Here is a 22661-nt window from a genome sequence, read left to right as displayed (position 1 = left end):
ACACAAACACACACATTTTTCACAAAGGAAAAAAAGTCATACAGGTTTGAAACACATGAGGGTAAGTAATGACATCATTTCCCTTTTTTGGGTGAACCATCCCTTTAAGCACATTCAATAAGACCAAAGCGGTATGACAAACATAACAAATCTCCTTTCACAAGGAATTTCAGAATCAGGCAAAGATGCAGCCTCTGCAACGTGATGCTAATTTTGTAATTAGAACAGATGATGCAAGAGGCTGTCGTACCCACTGGAAAGCCTTCCTATGGACCCCTGCACTTTGTGATTGATAACGCCGTTCGATACATTTCATTTCAGAGTCCGAGTCAAATGACAACTGCCTGCCATTGACCGAAAGCAATCTTTTTAAACGGGACCCTTTGCTCAGTATCTGATGGAAATGATTCCCCCCTCCCTCCGCTCTGCCTGAGTGTCACAGTCCCTCGGGGAGGTGGGGGGTTATTGATTGGACTTGAATATATTGTACCCTCAGTGGAAACATCTGCTGGTAATGTCCGCTCCCTTCTGCTTTCCCTAAACCAGCAGTAGTTTATGGAGAATGATACGGGACACATTTAAGCTGAAACCAATTCAATTCCAAATTGGGTGTGCTTTCAGTAATATCCTGAAGCTTGTGCCTGGGCATCTCGGACCATGCAGGTAATTGTGTTAACCAGCTCAAGTTACAGTGAATGTGAGACCAAACTGTACCGCTCACCAGAAACAAAATATACCACTGTTTTATTTTATTTTATTATTTTATTTTTTTATTAATTTAATTTAATTTAAATTTTCTTCCAACATGAGCAAAATCTAAATGTCTGCCTGGCCAATAAATAAAGAAAAATATTTATTTATTTGTTTATTTAAATTCGAATGAAATAGTCAATACACATTTGGCCTCTAGCATTTTGGAGAATAAAATAAAATAAAATAAAGATACATTTTAAGATAAAATGTACTTCAATGAACGAAAACTTTTGTTTTCGTCACATATAGCGTAACAAATTGTGACGCTGGACCAAAAGCACTCCACCATATGCCAAGAATTGCTGCTGGGCCTTTATCCTCCTGGAGGAAGAATAATAAATAAATAAATAAATAATAAAACAATGCTGTCTGTCTCCTCCATAATCCCTTCCACATGTTTGCTTTGATGGTTGCGGGTCTGCGTAATTATGCTACCTCATCAAACCAGAGATGTTTTGTTGCCATTATTTTTTACACTCACAAGTGTGTAATAGATGTTTTTCTTTACCCTCTGTTTCTTATTAAGCACTCTCACTTCAGAATGAGCATAGTAAATGCCTATTTTACACAAGGATGCAGTTTCTCTGTTCTTGTGGCTTCAAATATCGCCTGCAACAAATACTCGAGCGTCTGGGGGTGTTTTCAGCACTGCGTGATTGTTGGTGATGGTGTACAGGTCTGTTTCGTTTTTATTATCATTTTTGGAGGGATATTAACAAATTCAAGATGTTACTTTTTATGATTAGCATTGAGATTATAAACAGGAAGAAAAGACTTTAAAGTTTTTCTCAATGACACAGAAAGACCGTGGGTGGCTACTTCAAAGTGAAATACCTTCGTCTAACGGGCCTTAATGAGTTACAGTGTTTAACAGCCTTGACTAGCTATGCCATCTGGGAAAAAGAAAACAATCTATACTCTTACCAGAAAAGCAGTCTCGTTGTCTGTTTATGAAGGACCTATGCTTTTATTTCCAATAACACCTTTTCTACACAGATGGAGCGCTGTCTTTTTATGGTTGAAGGTCCTTTGTAATAGGCAGAATGTATTTATGAGGGGCCTGTATCATGTTTACAATTAAAATGTAGCATGATTTGTTATTTGAATGAGAAACCTGTGGCGAAAAGCCTTGACAGTTGTTTAGAAATCAATGATTGTTTGTGGCAACAAGTGAGACCTTTTTATGACGATGGGCATCGCAAAAAATAACAATCTGCCATTCTGAAACGCCACATGAAAAACAAATTAAATTGTTATCCCATTTCAACAGCTACTTCAAAAGGCGGAAGATTTTGGCTCTCAAATCAAAGGGACGAGCAAAAGAACGTCTGTTTAGATAAGAGCATTTACAACATACTGCTCTGTCGTGTTGCGCTCGCAAACAAAGATGGATAGGCCAGAAACAAGTCATTTAATTAGCGCTGGAACCCCCGTCTCCGACTCCGGCAGCCAATTACACATTCCAACGGCATCTGCAGGTCCTATTTCAAGGGAGGAAAGCAAATCTTCCCTGGCTCGGCTTCATACAGTACATCTTTCCTCTTCCATTTAAGAGAAGGTAAATAGCAGAGATGGACAGCTTCATTAGACAGCATCTGAGGAGCAGGCAGGGCGGATTGTCGCTTAAATAGTGGGCTTTTACTGGAGGGCTAACCGGCGACCTCAGATCAATTACAGCTGACATTATTGTTTGTCGTGAGCTCTTCCAGGACAGAGGAGTAGAGGCAGAACGGGCCCAGGCTCTGCTGAAAATGTAATTTTCCTCCTCTTTTGCTTTCATTCCACAAACAATAAATCACTCAGTTGAAGAGATAATAAAGTGCCAAGTAGGAGCTGGTTTAATTTTTGTCAAGGGAAAGCTTCCTCCCTCACAGGATAATGCAGGCTGCTAGTGCTCAGAAGGCCAGCTTTCAGCAGACAATGGCTTCTTCAGTCTGTCTCTTTTTAAGGGCCGCTGGAATCAAAGTTCAGCTGTTTGACAATAATATCTCAGTTCTTAATTCATGCAAATTGCAGCTGTTTATCCCTCATATATACTAAATAAGTAAAAAAAAAAAAAAAAAGAGTAGGCAGAGACATGGCATTCTTTTTAAATAAATAAATAAATATTTTTGTTCAGATCTTATTTAAAAAATTAATTATTAAACATTTAATTCATACAGACAATGACCTGAACACCACATCCTCTGGTGAACATGTTTTCAATTCCTGAATTAAAATAAATAAAACATTTTTAGTGGAGCTTAAAATCAGATGTATTTGGTTGTTTAACTGCCCACATGAATAATAAGTTTTTTTTGCCTTCCAAATTTTGAAGAATGTTCCAGTTGTTCTTTTCCTTCCATGCAATTACAATGAATGGTGACTAGAGGTTTCAAGCTTCAAAAGCATAATATATGCAACAGTATATTACGCTATATTGCAAGTCTTCTTAAGTCATACTGATTAACAAATAATGACAGAATTTTTATTTTTTGCTGAACTATTCTACAGTATTATCTGTTATCTATAATATCTATTATATTGCCTTTTTCGAAATCCATTTCCAAAAGCTTTTTGTTTAGACTACTCATGTTTTCCAAGCAAAACATCAGGACAAATTGGGCTGGATTTTTGAATTCATGAAAGTGGGATGCTAAACCTACTACATAAAAAAATACACTTGTATCTATCCATCCATCCAGTATTCATAGTAACAGTATTTTTTGTTTGATTGTTACACCTCTTGAAACATTAAAGAACATTGAAAACATTAAAGAACACTTACCTTTTGAACTAGAGTATTAAAAGAATTCTATGCTTTCACCCTTCAGAGAGTGACATTTATATTTTTCTCATTTCTAACGTAATCTCAGGACTCTACTGTAAGTTTGAACTGACACAAATCATCTGAATCTTTACATTTTGAAATAAGTATAAATTTATTGCTCAGGTGTCTTTCATTTCTTTAATGACTGTAATTTAATCAATAATCTACAGCATAACAGAAAAAGGTGTCTTTATGAAATAAAAAATTTAGTTTTGAGACAAATTAGTTGAAAACTACAAAAGAAGGTGGAAAAAAAACAGTTGATGAACAATGCGGCTGTTTCATCAGACATCTGGATTCTAGACATCCACAGTTCATCGCATTTCAGTCTGTCTGAAAAGCCTTGGTGGACCTCTTTTAGCTTGTATCATGTTTTCTTACGCTTTTCAATAGGCCATTATGGCTGAAACATCACTTAAGGATGGTGGAACATGAAAGGAGGTGGGACAGGGGGAGAGAGAGAGAGAGATTAGGCCCCTGAGAGCAGTCTGCTACTGTAAGCCCGCAGTCGTTCACACACGCAGAGTTCTGCTTTGTGGAAGTCGGTCAACACAACAGACATCATTCACCGGCGGGCTGATAAAGGACGCCTATTTAAATGACAAAAGCAAAGTCATATCAGACTTTAATACATTTCTCCCCTCTCTTGTAAATGTTGATTTCCTGAAATCCAGTCAGATCTTCTTGAGCGAATCACAAAGGCGCGCCGGCACTCAATCCGGCTCTCGAAAGCTCTGAAAGGTAGATACGTGCATGAATGCCTCTCTCAATTTGTTTCGACGTGGCGCTGTAAGTATCCTGCAATCACACGCTGGCGCCGTGGCAGGTTTTAATTGAGTCCGGTCCTGCGAGCGGTAATTGATTCAGACTCGGCACTCGAGGAGAGACGCCTTTACAAGGTGCTGCTTGGCCTCTCGTTCTTTTAATCTCCGCCTCCTTTTTAATGTCGGGGAATGTGTTTTCCCTGTGCATCTGCTGGTCATCTTTCTTATGGAAATGTACAATGCATCTCCGAGTAGCGGTGACACTGAAGGGACCCCCTCCCCACCCACCCACCATCTTCCTTTTTTGGGGGGTTTTTCTTTTTGGTTTTATTTTTCTGATGTAGACTCTCTCACAGCCCTTGGCCACTGATATTTTGCACAAAAACAACTCGCTGGATTATCCCTCTGTGTCTCCCGTTACCTTGAGCCGGGCGATAAAGGGGAAGTGTGGGACGGAGCAGGGGCCGCCCGCTCGCTCGATCGGATCCACTGCGAACACTCAAGTTGTCTTTCAAGCGCTCGAGTGGTGCCTTTGACCGCCCGAGACCGAAATTTCTCTCAGTTACTTTTGATCCTTTAGTTCAAAGTCAGGAGTGGGAGTGAGTGGGTCTTTAGTTCAGGGACACACACCAGGCTGTGACCTTATTTGTGTGCATATGTCCTTTGAAAAAGCAGGACAGCTTCCTTTCTACCCATTTAATCACTGTCTAAGAATGTAGCACAGTTCGCCGTAGTTATATGTATGAGTTTAGCAGTACGTTCCCATGCAGAATCTGGGTTTTCTCGTCAAAATACTTGTACGTCTTAATTATTTCAATCCCGTGTAAATATCAAGGACTTGAAATGACGTTATAAATGCACTCTGTTATACAAGTAATGGAGTTTCTGGCACAAATACTGGTAATTAGCTTGTAGGCATCTCATGATACACACTTAGTTTTAATTGGCTCGTTTTTGCTCATTTTCACTAATGCCTTTCATGTTTGCCTTATTTTTCCGCAGATATTTTGAATGCATTTACTATTAATGGTGAAATATTTCCATAATTTTTCCCTTTCCCAACATAATAAAGATTAGTTTAAATTTCACAATTATTAGGTTATTATGACTGTAATCGCCGTAACGCTATATATTATTAACAGCGATATGTATTATTAACAACTAAAGTTAATATTTATGTTTCTAATGACCGTAGTGGCTCCAAAATGCTGCATTTATTTTTTTTTTTATAGTCGTCGGTAGCTTTAATGTAATACAGTATCTAATGTGACGATTATTATTTAATGAATATTTACTCGGTAAGCCACGGCGTTCGCACAATAGGTCACTTGTGAATAATTCATAGCGTTTCTCCTTTAAATCTTCCTCTCTTCTTCAGCAGTACGCTTTCTTTTCTGTCGCACACGCATCTTCCATTTGCACACAACTTAATGCCAGAAATGATTAATTAATCAGCTACTCTCCTCTCTCATCTTCAGGCTTGGAACTGCCGTTTATGATGATGCCCCACCCCCTGATCCCTGTCAGCCTGCCTCCCGCATCCGTCACCATGGCGATGAGTCAGATGAACCACCTCAGCACCATCGCCAATATGGCCGCCGCAGCACAGGGACAGAGTGCCCCATCCCGAATGGTGACATCAGTGATTAAGGTAACCCACGGCGCCGTTCTCTCATTGTGTCGTGCACATCTCTCATCAGCCATTGAGGGAAGATGGAAGGGGCTGGGTGGTGCGTGATCCGTGCTTTCGTACGGCATTGCAGGGAGCAGTCTGTCAGACAATAGCCTGGGAAAGAAAACAAGGAAAGGATGCAGAAGAAGGGGTGGGGGGGACGGAGTCTCAAAAAAAAAAAAAAGAGAAGAAAAAAGCACGGACGCTTGTGTGTCCGTGGAAGTGTGTCGCTGAAAAGAGTGTGTCATGTAATGGCCGCCCTGGCTGTGTTTGTTTTTCCTGTTGGCTGTGCAGGAACGGGTCCCCGACAGTCCCTCCCCTGCCCCCTCTCTGGAAGACGGCAGGAGGCCGGGGAGCCGTCCCTCATCCCAGCGCAGCAGCAGCGTCTCCAGCTCTCCCGCTCACACGGAGAGCTCCTCCGACAGAATGCGTATGTTCACCTCATAAATCTCTCTCCCACTCTCTTTGTCTCTCAATTCCTCTCCCTCGTCTCATCCAGTGTCTCTGCACACCGGCGCACATGCGCTACTAAATACCGCACTAAAAATGCCTCTTGTTAAGAGTGTAGTACATGTGCGCCCCTCCCCGCTTTCTGTTGTTTTCAACAGATGGCAAAGAGATATTAGCTGTCTTTTTTAATCTTTAAGTTTCGATCTGGTTCAAGACAGACCTGAAATGTTTTCATCATTAGCTGTGTCATAAAATAAAAACAATGTCCTTAATCACTTGAGAGAGCCTGTATGTATGTTTCTCGTCATCTCTGAAATATGCTACCATGTTTTATGATGTTATTCTGGGAGCAGTGTCTTAGCGAGTAACTGTTTATTTTAATTCAAAACTTATTTGAGGTCTGAATGTTACATTATATGAGATTTGAACCTGGAAATATATATATATATTTTTTAATGAATTAAATAATTTTTTTTTTAATGTAAAATAAATAAGACATTTAGGCATATTAACTCAAACTCAAATTAAATTTGTGACATTTTACGCAAACTTCGGGAGTTCATGCTGCTCCAGTACTGTTGTCGTTGAAGCAAACCCCATTATTTAATTAGTAACATAACTGTTTACTTTTTTACCGTTTTTATTTTTAATAAAAAATTTTACTAAAATTATTATGCTAATAATATAATTTGTAGTGGGAGAAATTGTATTAAAAAATATTTTTACTAGTGGTCTCAGACTTTCACAGGTTTTTGTAAAGAGGCATTTATTTATAAACAGACAGTTGTATTTTTTCTGTCGCCTCTTCTCAGATGTTATAGAGAATTGCACTGAGAATTGCTTGCACCAAGCAGACTGGCAAATGCGATTTTGATTGACTGGCGCATTGATTCAGAGATGAGGTATATCACAAGTCACAAACAGTTGAAAGCCAAGGACGTATTCACCTTCTCTAGCCACTGGACGACGAGGGCTCTTTTCAACTAGAATCATTATTTATCACTCGAGGTGTTTTGCGTTGTCGATTGAGAGCATGTGGAGACGGGAATAATGTGTCGCTGTGTTCTCTCAAAGCTGTGCATCAGAACGGACTGTCGATGAACCATGCGTTACTGGGCCTGTCTCCCAGCATCTTACCTGGGCCTAAAGAGGGCGATCTGGCAACTCACGACATCGGCCACGAGGCCAAGAGAATGCACCTGGAGAAAGGTCAGAGTTCAGTACATTAAACCAACAAATAACACTATTGTTTTATTTATACAAGTCATGTTTTGGTTTCTGTGATACTCAAAACATTGATATTTTTTGGGAAATGACAATTGCTAATTAATAAGAAATTAATACAGGCAAGGAGGCATAAAAATATCAAAAGTAAAATAAATATTTTGCAATGTTGTAAGTGCATTCACTATTTCAAATAAATTGTTCTTTTGAACTTTCTTTTCATCAAAGAATCCTAAAACTATATCCCCATTTTCACAAAAATATTAAGCAGCACAACAGTTTTCAACATTGATATTAATAAGAATTGTTTCCACCCTGAAGACTAGCGTAATGGCTGCTGAAAATTCAGCTTTGCCATCAAAGGAATAATTTACATTTAAAACATTCAAATAAAATGTTTATTTTAAATTATAATAATATTCCCAATATTACTGAACAGTCTCACAAAGGTTTGAACAGAAATAATGAACAGAGTGTTAACATTGATTATAATTCTCAGATGCCTTTTTACTGAAATTTATCCAAACAAATCTATCAAAACATCTCTATCTTTTGAGTATAAAGTTGAAGAAATCTTAACAATTGATAAATGTCTATACTTTTCACTATTTACTTTGTGGTCTGGCAAAGAAAAAAATGAAGTGTCCTTTCACATGCTTTGCATTAAACACAAATTGAAGCAAATAATAGATTTGAGTATTCTCTCCAGGCGGAAGGCAGGGCTGGGGAAGTGTTGGAGAGGGTGATAATGACATTAAAACCACGGTGGAAATCACTGGGCTGCGCATCCCCTACTGGATCTGCCCGGAGAGGAGGCGCTGTGTAGGTCTCTCCCATAGACCGAGCAAGCCTGTGAATCAAAGTAATTAGCATGATTATATGAATTTACAGGTCAAACCTTAGGTGTGATGGGCGGGGGGTGGATATGAGGTGTTTGTGTGGGTCTTAAGGGGATTGGTGTGTGTAGTCGATGTGTTTTGTTCAGTCCTGAGCTGACGTTTCTAATGACTGATTGTGTACTGTACGTCTGGATTGACACCGCTGACATCTTGGCCTGTTTATGATAACATTATCACAACACACGTGATTCCGCAGAACATTTTTTTCCTGTTGTTGCCCAATAGAGATGTGGAGATGGATCCGTCTAATCCCCACAGCATGCCATGGTTCCGCCAGCCCCTTTTTACATATCAATTGAGTTAGATTGGTCCTGATTCTCTCCGACCGAGTGAAAATTCACATTGTCTATTTGCATCGCCGCTGCATTATCGTTCAGACGCTTGGCATGCTTAATATGTCACTCCTCTTGATTAGAATCCAAAGCTCTCTAACGTGTGCGGCAAAGGTCTCGGGCTGTGGAAAACATTTTTATAAAATAATCCATTAATGCAGAGGAGTGCAACTAAATTAGTTACCAATTTGCTGAGCATGAATTAATGAACAGAGCTTCTCCTGGCTCCCAGAGTTGTAATTTTCATAATAACCTCAGACCTTTATTTGGCAGGTTGTTTAGTTTTTTCGTTTGAAGGTTTTCATTAGTCTAATGAGGACTGTGCAAGGGCGAGCAGTCAGCACAATTTACATGAGGAAGCTATCATAATAAATGAGGCAATTTGAATAACACGCACAGGTTTATGCCGCAAGATGAGAGAGATCGTAGCGCCGGATCTGGAGGTAACCAATACATTAGACCAACTAATAACCAAAGTAATCCCAATAAAAGCCTTAAGTGAAGGGAATAAAATTAATGATAGATATATTGAACTGTAATGATATGATACATGATGCATTAGATTAATAAAATAAATGTGCCCCATTGTTAGAGGAGGGGCTCGTCTGGCTTGGCCTGCTTTTGTTTATGGCAGCCTTTTTAATTAGGGTTGTTCATTGGATCAGTTTGTTTAGACAAATGAGATTACATTCCAATGGTTTAATGATATTTCTCCACTTGTTTGATCTTTATGGTTGTGGCAGAGCATTAAAATAATGCTACGGCGTGCACTTTCACTTCAGTGCGAAATATTACGTTTGAGGTGTCGACGTCACCTGTATCCAAGCGGGCTAACGGTAGTAGATGGGTTCGGGACAGTCGTGTCTTGTCCGTTTTGATAAACGCTTCATATTTAGCAAGAGTGCCATTATGAACTGCACTTCTTCAATACAACGGTTCAGTAAACAAGACATTAGCTTACATTTTAGACACAATATTGCCTTTTATATTATGTATTTTTGTTCTCCCCAATAGAAAATAATTCCAAACAAAGTCAAAGCAGAATTGTTGCTTATAACAAAGCAATGAACAGTACTGTTTTTGTGTTCCTAAAAAAATCAGAAATGAATACAAGATTAAATGACTCGCACAACAGTTAACAAAAAGTTAGTATTAAGTAGCTTACATTTTAGACACAATATTGCTATAAATTATGCAGTATTGAGTTAATGATTCATTGACTCGCTCACTTGTTTTGTTTGCTGCTATAAATGATGCAATATCGAGTAAATGATTCAATGACTCGTTCACTTGTTTTGTTAATAAATTAATCTGTGTTTTTGAACAAATCAATATAGTGAATGATTCAGTAACGCATTCAAAGACAGTGACCTGTTTTGTTCCTGAATGAATCACTGTTTTTCAAAGTATTGGTTGAGTTGAATGATTTGACTCATAAAGACGGTCACTTGTCAGTGTAAGTTATATTACCACATTGCTATCACTCTGAGTTAAAAATTAAAAAGTTGTGTAAAATAATACTGTATGGTATCCTTTATCTCTGTCTTTTTTTTTTTTTTTGCCAGCATTTCTCTGGCATCAGAAGTTAGACAGCTTTAAGTGGCACCTCACCTTGAAGTGAAGCAAAAAAGCGAACAGTTCGCTCACATTTATTATAAAGTCTGGACTAATTGAATTGCTTCACAAAGGGAATCTGTCAGAATTGTTTTTGACAAGCCTCGCTCTTGTGAAACAGCAGGTAGTTGACAAACAAGGAAATTTGAAAGGCTCTAAAGCCTTTGGCAGTAAACTCATTTTGGACATCAAACATTTAACATGGTTCCTCTCCTTGGGGGAGCCGCTTGTGAATATATCCACATATGGGCGGGAGCTGTAGCTAAGCGGTGCACAATAACAACACTAGAAGAGTAATTTATGGGATAATAACTGCAAACAGTTTCTGTTGCCCAAAGGAATGGTAGAGGTTTATTTTTACCAAATGAGAGCTGCTCTCACATAAATTATTCCTGTATTATTGATCATCACAGATGAGTCACATTTGATGACACTGATGAGTGGCAATGTAATGTTGATGCCCCATGGCATGTGTTTAGTTATGCAAAATTTGATTTGTGTTAACGTTCATATTGTAAAAATGCACAAGCACTTTTCCAGTACTTTGTTGTACCACATTTTATTATAATACTTCAAATTGTGCTTCGAAAACACATCTGATCACAAAATCATTTAGTCTCTTTCGATGAAGTCTACATTAAGCATTACTCCTTATTGAAAGTATTGCTTCAAATAATCTTGATGTCTCCATTTGACAAGTCTATATGATTATTACCCTTTCCCCTTTTCATAGTTACCATGTTATTCAAATTCGCAAATGACCACATCCTCATCACAGGCATATTGTGAAACTTTGAAGTAACACCGTACCGTCACCGAGTCTCTCTATTGACAGTACATCATGACTTTGGTTATGTGGGTGATTGATGCGTACACCCCCTCCTCTGAATTCAGCATTAAATGTGCGTGGAATAAACGGATCTGATTTGGCCAAACAGACAAGCGCAGAGATGCAGTCATATGAATAATGGAGCATGGCAGCCGCAGTATCACTCCGATAATTTGCCAGCTGGTCAGTGAATGGCGAAGCATGTGTTAGCCATTATATGATTTCATCATAAAATACCTCATCCCCAAGAACATCAAAAGACATGAAAATAAAAGTTCTATGCTTTTAAAAATTGAAATCAAAGAGAAAAAAGTGAATCATTTAAAAAAAAAAAAAAAGTGTGGTGTACAAAAACCATGCTTTCATTCTTTTATGGTTAGTCTGATTGCATGTAACATTGCATTTGTGTATTGTAACTTGCAGATGGATCTTGGATTTTTTAAGTTTCCTGACATCAAATTTAATAGATGTGAAGAGAGTGGGGAAATCTACAGTTTTTTTTTGTTTGTTTTTTTTTTTGCATCTGGTAGAATTAGATATTGTTCTTGCAGTGCAAGAATGGAAACTCATTAGATTGCTTTGCTGATGTAATTGTCTTCACAAACCCCAAGGACGGAGGCTTTATTTCATTTAGAGCGTAACGCTTGAGAAATAATCTGGCTAATTTCACTTAGCGTACTGCAGGAAATTGTACAAATCCTATGGACCTTTTGAGCAAAGTAAACAGTATGATGTTTGATGCTGTATCATATAACATGTTTAAAGGCATGATTATGGGAGAGGGAGATGTTTTCCACTATATTTGTCTGTAAATACAGAAATTAAGATGTAAGTGTACTTGTAACTATGAAAGACAAAGCCTTAGAGAAAAAAAAAAGGTAATTGCGACAAATTTTACAATAAGAAATAAAGTTACATTGTTAGATTTGATACAGATGGAAGATGTAAAGTCATAATTACAAGAAATTAATTCAAAATGTCCTTTTTATTGAAACAGTAACTGTTATATGTATTATATAAGTAACTACTAAACATTATGGTGTAAATTTAAGAGGTATTATTATAAATTACTCCCTTTTGATTGACTGCTTAACAAGCATTATTTGTAATGTTTTACACTGATTTCTGTTAATACATGCAGGTGTCTGATCATTAGGTTTGTTGGAGAAAGAAACCAGAAGCTTATACTATTGAGCAAGGAATACAGTAGATACATAGTTTAGAAATGTTTCCGGTCCGGCAGTTTTATGACCGCCATCTTGCATCGTTATAGAGACATTGGTTTTTGCTTACCAATCATGTTACTTACTACAGACCTCCGGTTCTTTAACTCCACGTCTGATCGTGGTAAACTTGCACACTCTCCTTTCATCAGACACACTTGCTTTCCAAGCATGTTTTCTATCGCCTTTTTAAGTGTCCTTGTGGTTCTGGCTTCAAAAGTGAAACGGACTGAGGCTTGTGCTGACTCGGCCGACTTTTCCTAAGACAAAAGGCTGGATCATTAGCCATGGGGATCTGAAATGTGACTTGGCAGACAATCACGGTGTATGATCAAACAACTTGTCAGTGTGTTTTGTCGAAATGAAGGGGTGCGAAAAGAAAAAAAAAATCATTCAATAGAGGATCAATCAAGTTTGTGAGCAGCGAAACAAATAGTGCTGATGATGCAAACGTGGGCCGTCCCTCCAGGACACGGCGCTTCATTTGGATATTTGTTCTCCCTCATGAATGTTCCATTACGTGATACCATGGACTGCTAATCACATTCCACAAGAAAGACAGTGCTTTTAGGAATGTTGAAAAGCAAGTGGTTCTTTCTAATCTTTGAAATGCCTTAAAAGTGACAGAATGCTTTCTCCTGCCAAGATGTAAGGCTTAGATAGAGAGATAAATATGCTGTGGTCAGCTAAGAGTATCTCGCGAGCAGAGAGGCAAATTTAATAATGTATTATCATTCACTAGAGAAGGTGAAATCTCCTTGTCCATCACAACACGCCAGGGCCGTTTTATGTTACCCTTCATTTCAAAGGGAGCAATGTGCTGCAGAGACACCTGCACTGATAAAAAGAAAAGATGCAGCTCTTGGCCTGGAGGGTTAGGGCTTCATTTTTTGACTTGTTCCACCGTTTTTCTTTCTCTCAGTTTGCAAGCGACTTTCTTTTTTGTTTTGCACTAGAAGGGCAATTACAATGAACGAGATTCCATATGCAGCATGGACAGTCTCTTTGTGAATTCTAAGTACATATCCGAGCATCTGCCCTTAACGGTATGCGCACTGCTGTGAACAAATTTATCATTTGTTTGCCCTTGGACAGACGAAATGTAACAATTAGCAATGCCGTTTCTGCTCATTTGTGATTCAAAATGCGAAAAGCTTAAAAACAACTGTTGTGTTAAGGTAAGGCTGACCCTGACTTTCTATGACCCAGACGTCCTAGACATAACAATTAAACACCTCAAAGATCATTGGTTTGCGTGCACAGTTTTGTTTTGTAAACAGCATGTTTTGAAGCTGATTTACCAGACGTAACAATTTAAAAAGATGTTTTGCTGACTTAAAACACTTTGTAGTTTCATCAAAACTCCTAATAAAGGGATCATTTTGTTTTTTTGTTTGGACCCCATTCACTTTCAGAACATCTTCTCCAGTATTCTGCGGAAAAGAAAACAGCATGCAGGTTTGGAACGACACAAGGCTGTTAGAAATTCATTTTTAGTTGAACTATCCCTTTAATGTCACACAGTAGTGCTGCTCTCTTATTAAGCTGCTGAGTTTAGGGCAAAGTGTGTCAAATTTAAAAATTTTCTCTGTTCCGTAATTATCAACGGATACTTAGGGCTGTTATATCCTTTGACTGCGAACAAAATCGTTCCTAATAAAAGAGAATAGGGGGAGGAGAAAAACTGCGGGAGGACTAATTCTCTTCTCTCTCGCAGCATTTGAAAGCTCGCCTAAGTGTTCCAGTCACCTTGACTTTGCAGCCACAGGCCCGGAGATGCTGTTGCTTATCCTGCCTAACCCCGGCCTGTCAATTAGGTGTTTAAAAATTAATCTCTTTAACTGGAAATACCATGCCAGCTTTCTTCCATCTGTAAATGGAGTGTTATTAATTCAAGCTGCGCAAAGCCAGTGTTATGAATAATGTTATCAAAACAGATTTCCACACGTTTAACACATCACCCGCTTTTAAAAATCCTAAGTATTTTTTTTATAGCTGTGAACCAGACGCAAATGGATTTGCATCCATTTTCTTCTGCTCACGAGGGCATGAGAGACAGAGAGAGAGGGCGTCAGACGGGGGGCTCCTAAGCTCTGCTTTTTAAAAAGTTTACATTTACATTTCTTTTTGTCTTTCATCTTCGGTCTCCAAAGCGGCTCAGTACATAGAGCCTGGATTAGTGCCAGAGTCGATTGTCGCCCCAAACATCCTCATTCCCTGTAGAATTGCTGCGAATCACATTAATATGTCCGCCCGTCTTCGACGGAACGCACTCCACTGTGATCAGACTGCAGACTATCTTCCGTTTCTCAGTGTTCAAGTGCTTGTTCTATCAAAGTGTTTTGATTATGTCGGGTTTTTTACTCCTTGTTTGAATTTCTAATGTCATTGTGTGTAAAATGTGGAATGCATTTACATATTGGGACCAAAACGAATTTGCTTCCGTGTAAGGACACCGATGTGCACATTCTTGAAAGATGCAAAAAATTCAACCAGATGTGAGCTGAGGACAATTGCCGTTAACAAAAATAAATAAAGACGTTCACACATACCCATCTCTAGAGATGATTAGCACTAGATTGCGCAGGAGGCTTCCCGGAGTGTGATTGTAGTAATCTAGCTTTCAGGTGTGCAACAGTAAGCGTTGTCCAGTGATCAATAAATAGACTCAATCTGGCCTGATTCCTCCTGTAATGCATGCTAATAATAACACCCCCATCCTAAAAAAGCAACATGTTCGATTTCCAGACCCTAATGATCGCCACCCCCCACGTAGACCGTAAACAAGACCCTCCACTACATACGAGTCCTGAATACATTTGCTTTTCAAAAGGAAATTAATTCAAAGGCCTTTGAGAGCATTAGTTACTCATCCTTCTTTACCTTTATTAATCGGGTTACTCAACCCTCTCTCACCAATGCTCCATCCACCTTTGAGGAGTGTCTGTTTACGACAACGATGGTTGTCATTGTATACCAAGAGCGGTCTTCCTGTAGGACGCTCACTTGAAGAAACAAAAGTAGTGGAGGGGCTTTTTTATGCAGTCATCACAGGCAGTCAAGCCTTTAATCCTCAGTGGTCCAATAATGACATCCCCTCTGCATTTATTACATGGAGGAGCGTGGAAAAACGCTGACTTTGAACAAATGAACACTCTGACCTTTATGCAATAAATATGACACGGGCTGTATAAAAAGACAAGATATCTTCTTCTGCTGGGGTTTGCATCAAAGACTCTTTGCATTGCCGCCGCTGCAAGGCCCACCACCAGAAAATAAGATGTTTCTGACAATACTGAACATGGAATCACAAAGCATGAATCTATGGAACACAAAAGAAGATATTTTGAAAAATGTCTCTGTTTTTTTTTTGTTTTTTTGTCCATGCAATGGAAGTCAGTTGAATCCAGTGTTGTTTTGAGCCCCCTTGACAATAATTGTTTGGACAAAAAGTCAAAACTTAAAAATGTAATTTCTTTTGTGTTTCACAGAATAAGTTACAAATATAGTCTTAGAATGACAGGATAAATAATTCATGACATAATTGCAATTTTTTTAGTTAAATTAAAGAAGATTCTTTCGATAAGTTACAAAATGTTGATCATTTTGACAATATCAACAACAGTGTAAATAATGCAATAATAAAGCAATCAAACTATGCGGCAGTACTTACTTTAAGTACTCATGCCATGCTGAGAACAGGGCAAATGGGATTGAACCTCAAAACCACAGGTCTATTTGATCTATTAAAAAAATGCATTAATCTGACTCTCCTGTTATGATGATTGGAGTATATAATGATAGAAAAGCTATACTGAGATACATTACTTTTTGCTAAAAACTGTAATGTGTTAGATTTTTAGAGAAGGAAGTAGCCAAATAATTACAAAAGTCATTTTTCTCTTTTATTTATTTGATCTAAAATTTTGTGCACGGTGAACGTGTGTTATAATCTTCACAGTTTGTGGTTTGATCTCCTGCTACAGTTTAAACCACACAAGCAACAACCACTGTTTTTTTCCCTCTGGTGTTGAACTGCTCACCATAAAGGCTGCTTTTGTTTTTATCCCTGACCGTGTGCGACAGTTAAGGATTTATGAAGATTTCCTCCCCTTCGTCTGCCCATCTGTGCGGCTGTCTTCAGCGTGGCCTTGAGAATATGTTTCAATTTATTAAGCCAAACCAAAGGACTCATTATTTCAGAAGAGGGGCGCGGAGTGACACACAGAATTGGTTATTAATGGAAAGTCTCTGCCACAGGGCAGTTGAAATTTAATGATATCCTACAAGAAAATATGATGGTGTCACTTTCCCAAAAGTCATGCGAAATGTCAGCGTTTTAAGGTCCCGACGCTAATTTTATGCCCGTGCACAGTAATGTTTGGGAGCGCGTTTAGGAAACACGGCCCAGTGCCTGTGCTGATTATCCCCCTCACCTTCCTTGTGCTCTCAAATGGGTTTGTGCAGCAAGCGATTTAATCTCTAAGTGTAGGGAACATTAGTGGAGAGAGAGAGAGAGAGAGAGAGAGAAACACCACAGTGCATTTCTCAGAGATAAGGCTTTCCAAGCCAAATGTTACCTGTTAATCCAGGGCCGACCGACTCCAGCACTTGACTTTGACTCTCAGCAGGAATTTGGTAATGGCTAATTTTCATCTCGGAATTAAAGAGCAGAAAAGAGCAAAGCTGAGTGGGTGTGAGCGGGGTTAGCGGTTCTGCAGTAGATAGCTGTGTTTCCGTAACACGTATGCCATAGTGTCTATGTTCGCCATGCCCATATGCACAACATATGCACCTTTAAGTCATTCTAAAGGAATTTGCCCACTACGGATCACAGCACACATTTCTTAACTGTGGTCTGCATGCTTACATGCTGTAAAGGTAGAATTGCTTTCCCTTTCATTTATTTTGTCTTTTTCTGTTTTTTCTATTTTGTTTTGTACCTTAGTTACAGTGCTTGCAATGCAGCAATATATTGATATTCCTCAAACATCTGGTTCAGGAGTTTGTTTTCTGGTAAGGGGTCATTTGCACAGAACAAAGCTTTAAATCTAAGCTTACCTAAAATTGGATATTTTCTCTTGCTGCCTTTCAAGCACTGATATTTTCTTTAGGGAATGCAGACCTAGTTGTTGTCCTTCTACACAAGTCTATCTATCTATCTATCTATCTATCTATCTATCTATCTATCTATCTATCTATCTATCTATCTATCTATCTATCTATCTATCTATCTATCTATCTATCTATCTATCTATCTATCTATCTATCTATCTTTCATTCTGCCTATAAAGCCTACATTCAGGGCTTTTAAAATTTTAAAAAGAAAGAAAAAGAACACAAGCATTTAGAGTTTATCTCGAAAAACTGATTTTCTAGTTAAAATGACAAGTTACATGACTTTTCTTTGAATTTAAAATTATTTCAATTCTTCTTTCTTGCATTAAAATTCAAATCGCAATTTTACATTCTGTTTGCCACCTCAATTCAAATTCAATTTAAATTCATTATAATATTTGCATACTAAGAGCTGATTGATCTTCTTTCTTATCCTTTTTTTTATATTGCTTATTAATTTAAATCTTGCTCTCCCTTTCTCTTACATTTATTTATTTATTGTATATTTGTTTATGTTGTTTTTTTTGTTTTTTGTTTATTTGCCTTTAATTTTTAGGGAAATATTTTTGGTGCTCTTATATTCAATGCTTATTCTTATTTTCAAAGTTAGTGATACTTTTGCATTTTTTAAAGAGCTTCTTCACACAGACCAGTTAAGGAAATAGGCGGCAGTCAGACACTGACATTTTAAACGTAGGCTATATAAGCTTTGGGTTTGGTCAATAAAAACAGTTTGCTGTGGAAATATTTAATGGAATGCAGAAGAGAGAGAAGACGATGCAGTTTTAAAGATTAGCCTCTGTGTAATGCGCTGTTGTCTCCATTTATGAGACTGAAAGGTCATAACCACTCCCCTGGAAGGAGGCAACTTCTTCAGCCCCATTGGCAGGTCAGATAAAATGTAATTGTCTGCTGTAGGCAGCAGCAGCATTTGCGGAGAGGGGAACTGACATCCTCCACGTTTTAAACATTCAATTCTCCTGCTGCGAGGAACACAGGTTTGCAAGGACACAGGCTTCACCTGTCAATATATCACAGTGACTGGCTAGCCAAATGCTGCAATGCTTTTCCCTCTCTCTTTCTCTCTCTCTCTCGCTCTCCCTCCTCCGGCTCAGTGCCTTCATTGGAGAAATCAGCTGAAAGGTCCGCTGGGACCTCAATTCAAACACTGCAACTTGCAACATATGGCACATTTTCAGCTCCCAAGGTCAATTAAAGCTATTTATTGAAAGAATGTTGCTAAATTTCCCAAGGTTTCCGCTCAATTCATCGCAGAGTGCCTTGTCTATCATATTAAAAATCAGTTGAGTGGTTTACGCTCTCCTTGTCGTGACTTTCCATCAAAGATATCAAAAGCTTTCGAGAGGAGTTCGAGACATTTTATCTTCTCTTATCACAAACATCTTTTTTTCACTCTCCCCTTCTCCTCAAAGCAGCCTTGTCCGAACGCTGCTCACAATACAAATCTAATAACATGTAAATTGGAGATAAGCCCAGATCCCTCCAAGTGATATTTTTTACATTCATAGTTTGTCAAGTCGATTTCTGAGCCTCTGTTTTAGCAGCACAACACATAAGGACTGAGAGAATTAACAGGAAAGGTGATTTATCATTGCTACCACACTGTCAAGGACTCCCACTGCTGCCACGGGAGGGAGGGACGCGTGCGCGAGTGTGCGCGCATGTTTGCGTGTGATTGTGAGTATGTGCGTTGTTGTAAATTATGGCATTTCATTCCAAATGCGTCGTATTTACAGCGTCCCATTTTTATTTGCTGCTCCTATTATCCAGCGAAACAGTTGCGCTTGAAATGTTATTTGTGACACGGCTGACCTAAAAGGATTTCATAAAGATTTTTTTGAGGCAGAAAGCTGCAAACGGACCTGTCACAGCTGCTGCTGGCAGCCCCGGTGGAGAAATATCACCTGGAAAACACAGCTCTCTCCTTCGCTCTCTTCATCATGCTGGCGTCTGGCACTGTAATTAAGTCCAAGTCAATGATTCTGGACCAATGGCAGGAAATAAACAGCTAAAGCCAGGCCAAAATGGAGTGCTCGAAACAAGAGAATGCTCACAGACACAATCGCACTCAAGTGTGGCTAATGTAAATGGAGACTGACCAAAAAATGGCAAATTTCGGTTATTTGAGAGCTGAATTGGTCATTTGAGATGAAATGTGCTGTTTGCTTTCTAATGCATGACAGATTGTTTCCTAGTAACAAAGCAATATGAACCACCCTGTGATCCAGTATTGTGTTTGCGGCGAGGTCCTGCTGAGTCTAAAGCAGAAGTTGGTTTAAGCAATGATGTATTATTAATGCCAACACTAAATCCAGGACTACGGTGGCTGCAAACCAAATACAGGCTTCTGACATCCAATTCTCCTCTATTGTTTCTCATTTGCTGATTCGCTACATGTTTGGCATCTAAAGAATCAGAGCCACGAATGTGACAGAGAAGAAAACATATAGTGTGTTTCTCTGATGTAGTAATTGCATACAATTCACTCTGTTTTCATGATTGGTTTATTATGGCACAAAACAATGCCATCCAACAGCATTAAAAAGAGCTTTTCTTCGTTTTTTTTTTTCTTTTTTTCTGTTACATTTGATTGCAAGCAAACACGCATCCATTAGTCGGTCGCCCATTGTCGGTAATGAACTGGAGTAAAATGCTAGTTAAATTGGGGAGAGATTGGAGGAGACCCTCCACGGATTCCCGGCACTCCTCTTGGCCTTTCCTTCGTCCAAGAATTTCGAATCGTAAAGTCTTAATAGTGGCGGCTGATATTCAACTGTTGGTTGACTGGATGTTTCCAGGGCATTTGCAGATGCTCGGAATAATCTCTTATGTTTTGCCGCAATCTGCTGCTGAGATGGTTGAAATAAATACTTTAAACTAATTAATGTAGGACCAGCTGTTACCAAGCCTTGGCTGGCGTTAGTGAATACTGATGGCAGAAGAGGGGCTCCTCAAGTCGTGCCGTGTTTGTGCATGATTTAGGAAGTCATATAAACACATATTAATTCTGTATGAGAGCCTAATTCTGGGGTTTGGTACTTAAACTGAAATGCATGAAAAACACAGTTGTAGGCTATTCATTTTCTAGTGTATAAAATGAATTAAAAAGTATTTGTAATGCCTTTTAATGCACTTTATGATCAGTTATGCCATGGTCTGTCTGAATACTCGATTCTGATTGGCTGGCAGGTGTTGATTAAATTCGTTTAACTGCACAGGTAGTTCCAGGTCAGTTTAATCACGATCTATATTAATGGAATGGAATGAGGAATTAAGCATTTATATAGCGCTTTTATTGTGTATTGCTATACACCCAAAGCGCTTTACAATCATGTGGGGGGTCTCTCCTCAACCACCACCAGTGTGCAGCATCCACTTGGATGATGCGACGGCAGCCACAGGACAACGGCGCCAGTGCGCTCACCACACACCAGCTACAGGTGGAGAGGAGAGAAAGATAGAGCCAATCAAGTGGATGGGGATTATTAGGAGGCCATGATTGACAAGGGCCAGTGACGGGAATTAATGCGCTTCCTATAAACATTGGTAACCATAGTAACATACAGTTACAGTTGAATAGTAATACAGACGAAAATAACCGTTATCGTTCCGGTCAAATATTGCAGCGCAAATATTATTAACATCTTTAATATGTCAATGCTGGCAAATGACCATGGCATAAACGGGATAATCAGTGGCTAGCTGTGCATTAAACGATTTGAATGCACTTCGTGGAGGCAACCACCCTCCGCTGTGCGTTGGGTGGTTCTTCGCCTCCACGTCGTGCATTCAAATCGTTTAATGCACAGCTAGCCGTTGATTATCCCTTATACTTGTGTTCTCGTGAAAATAGAATAGAATAGAACATATAATAAAATATTGCTCATACTTAGTTTAACCAAAGAGCAAAAAAACTCAATTCTTGAAATTAATTTGCTATGTATCCAAATAAAAGGATTACATGCCGAGATACTAGCAATCTTCTTCTAAAGTACAAAAAAGTGCCCAGTGCATATTAAAATCAACAAACGCTTCGGTCATGCGGGACCTTCCTCATATTTAGTTTAAACAAACACCTAACCTAAATTAATAAACCATAATGTATAGCACCATTATGACTATAGATGAATGAATTAATGAATGAATTAGAATTATAGACTTAATTAAATATTTGTATCTGAATTATATATTAAATTTCTTAATTAAATATATATATATATATATATATATATATATATATATATATATAAAATAAAAAGTGAATGAAATATATAATTAAATATCCATATTATATGTATGAAAATGTAATTCTGTAACAAATTAGATAAATTACTAATACTAAAATGTATACTTTTTAGAATATTTTGTCAAGATTTCAAATAAAACTCTAAAATCAGTCATTTCAAGTACAAGTGAATTTAGGCATCACAACATTATAATATACAGTATGAAAAAGTAATAAAATGTCTGAAATTAAATTTTACAATGTTAAATTATTGCTGTTTTAAAGATTAACTTTAGTGAGTGTTACCGTAGATGACAGCAAAAATAACCTAAATTTAAAAAAATGGGGGAAATGAGTACAGAGTATATAACTATATGGTACAGATATGTTGTGCATCCCTAATAGATAATCATAATGTAATACATACAGTATACAGGCTTTATAGAATGTGTTACTGAAACTGCCTTTTAGACAGTCTGAATCATTCTGTTGTGTTCTGGTAGTAGGTAACATGGCCTGTGTGATGTCTTGTTTTGTAGCAGGCAGAATGTTGTCTGAGACTTCTTCTGTGATTGGCAGCTCGCTATGACAGCGTGAAGATAGTGTCAGCGCAGGGCTGTGTGGTTTAAAGTGAGTTATGATAGTACGTGTGTACATGTTTGTGCGTGTGTGTGTGGAGATGGATTCAGGGGTTATGAGGCCTGTACAGATGTGTGTGTAGTGATGGA

General features: G+C 38.4%; 1 protein-coding gene across 6 annotated transcripts in view; it reads left to right on the top strand.

The window, feature by feature from the left end:
- The window catches only part of dachd (dachshund d), a 109881-nt gene that overhangs the window by 72217 nt on the left and 15003 nt on the right, over positions 1–22661 (top strand). For 3 of the 6 annotated variants that reach the window (XM_058786383.1, XM_058786382.1, XM_058786381.1), the window contains exons 4-7: positions 5805–5977; positions 6293–6428; positions 7523–7657; positions 8382–8534. In XM_058786383.1, coding sequence (XP_058642366.1) covers positions 5805–5977; positions 6293–6428; positions 7523–7657; positions 8382–8534 — 597 coding nt within the window. The remainder of the gene's footprint in view (positions 1–5804; positions 5978–6292; positions 6429–7522; positions 7658–8381; positions 8535–22661) is intronic. The other 3 variants (XM_058786386.1, XM_058786385.1, XM_058786384.1) reach the window with 1 other exon arrangement.

This window comes from Onychostoma macrolepis, chromosome 09, assembly GCF_012432095.1.
Source record: "Onychostoma macrolepis isolate SWU-2019 chromosome 09, ASM1243209v1, whole genome shotgun sequence".
Lineage (NCBI taxonomy): Eukaryota > Metazoa > Chordata > Actinopteri > Cypriniformes > Cyprinidae > Onychostoma > Onychostoma macrolepis.
Note: the sequence above shows the minus strand (reverse complement) of the source record. Positions and strands in the feature narration are given on the sequence as shown.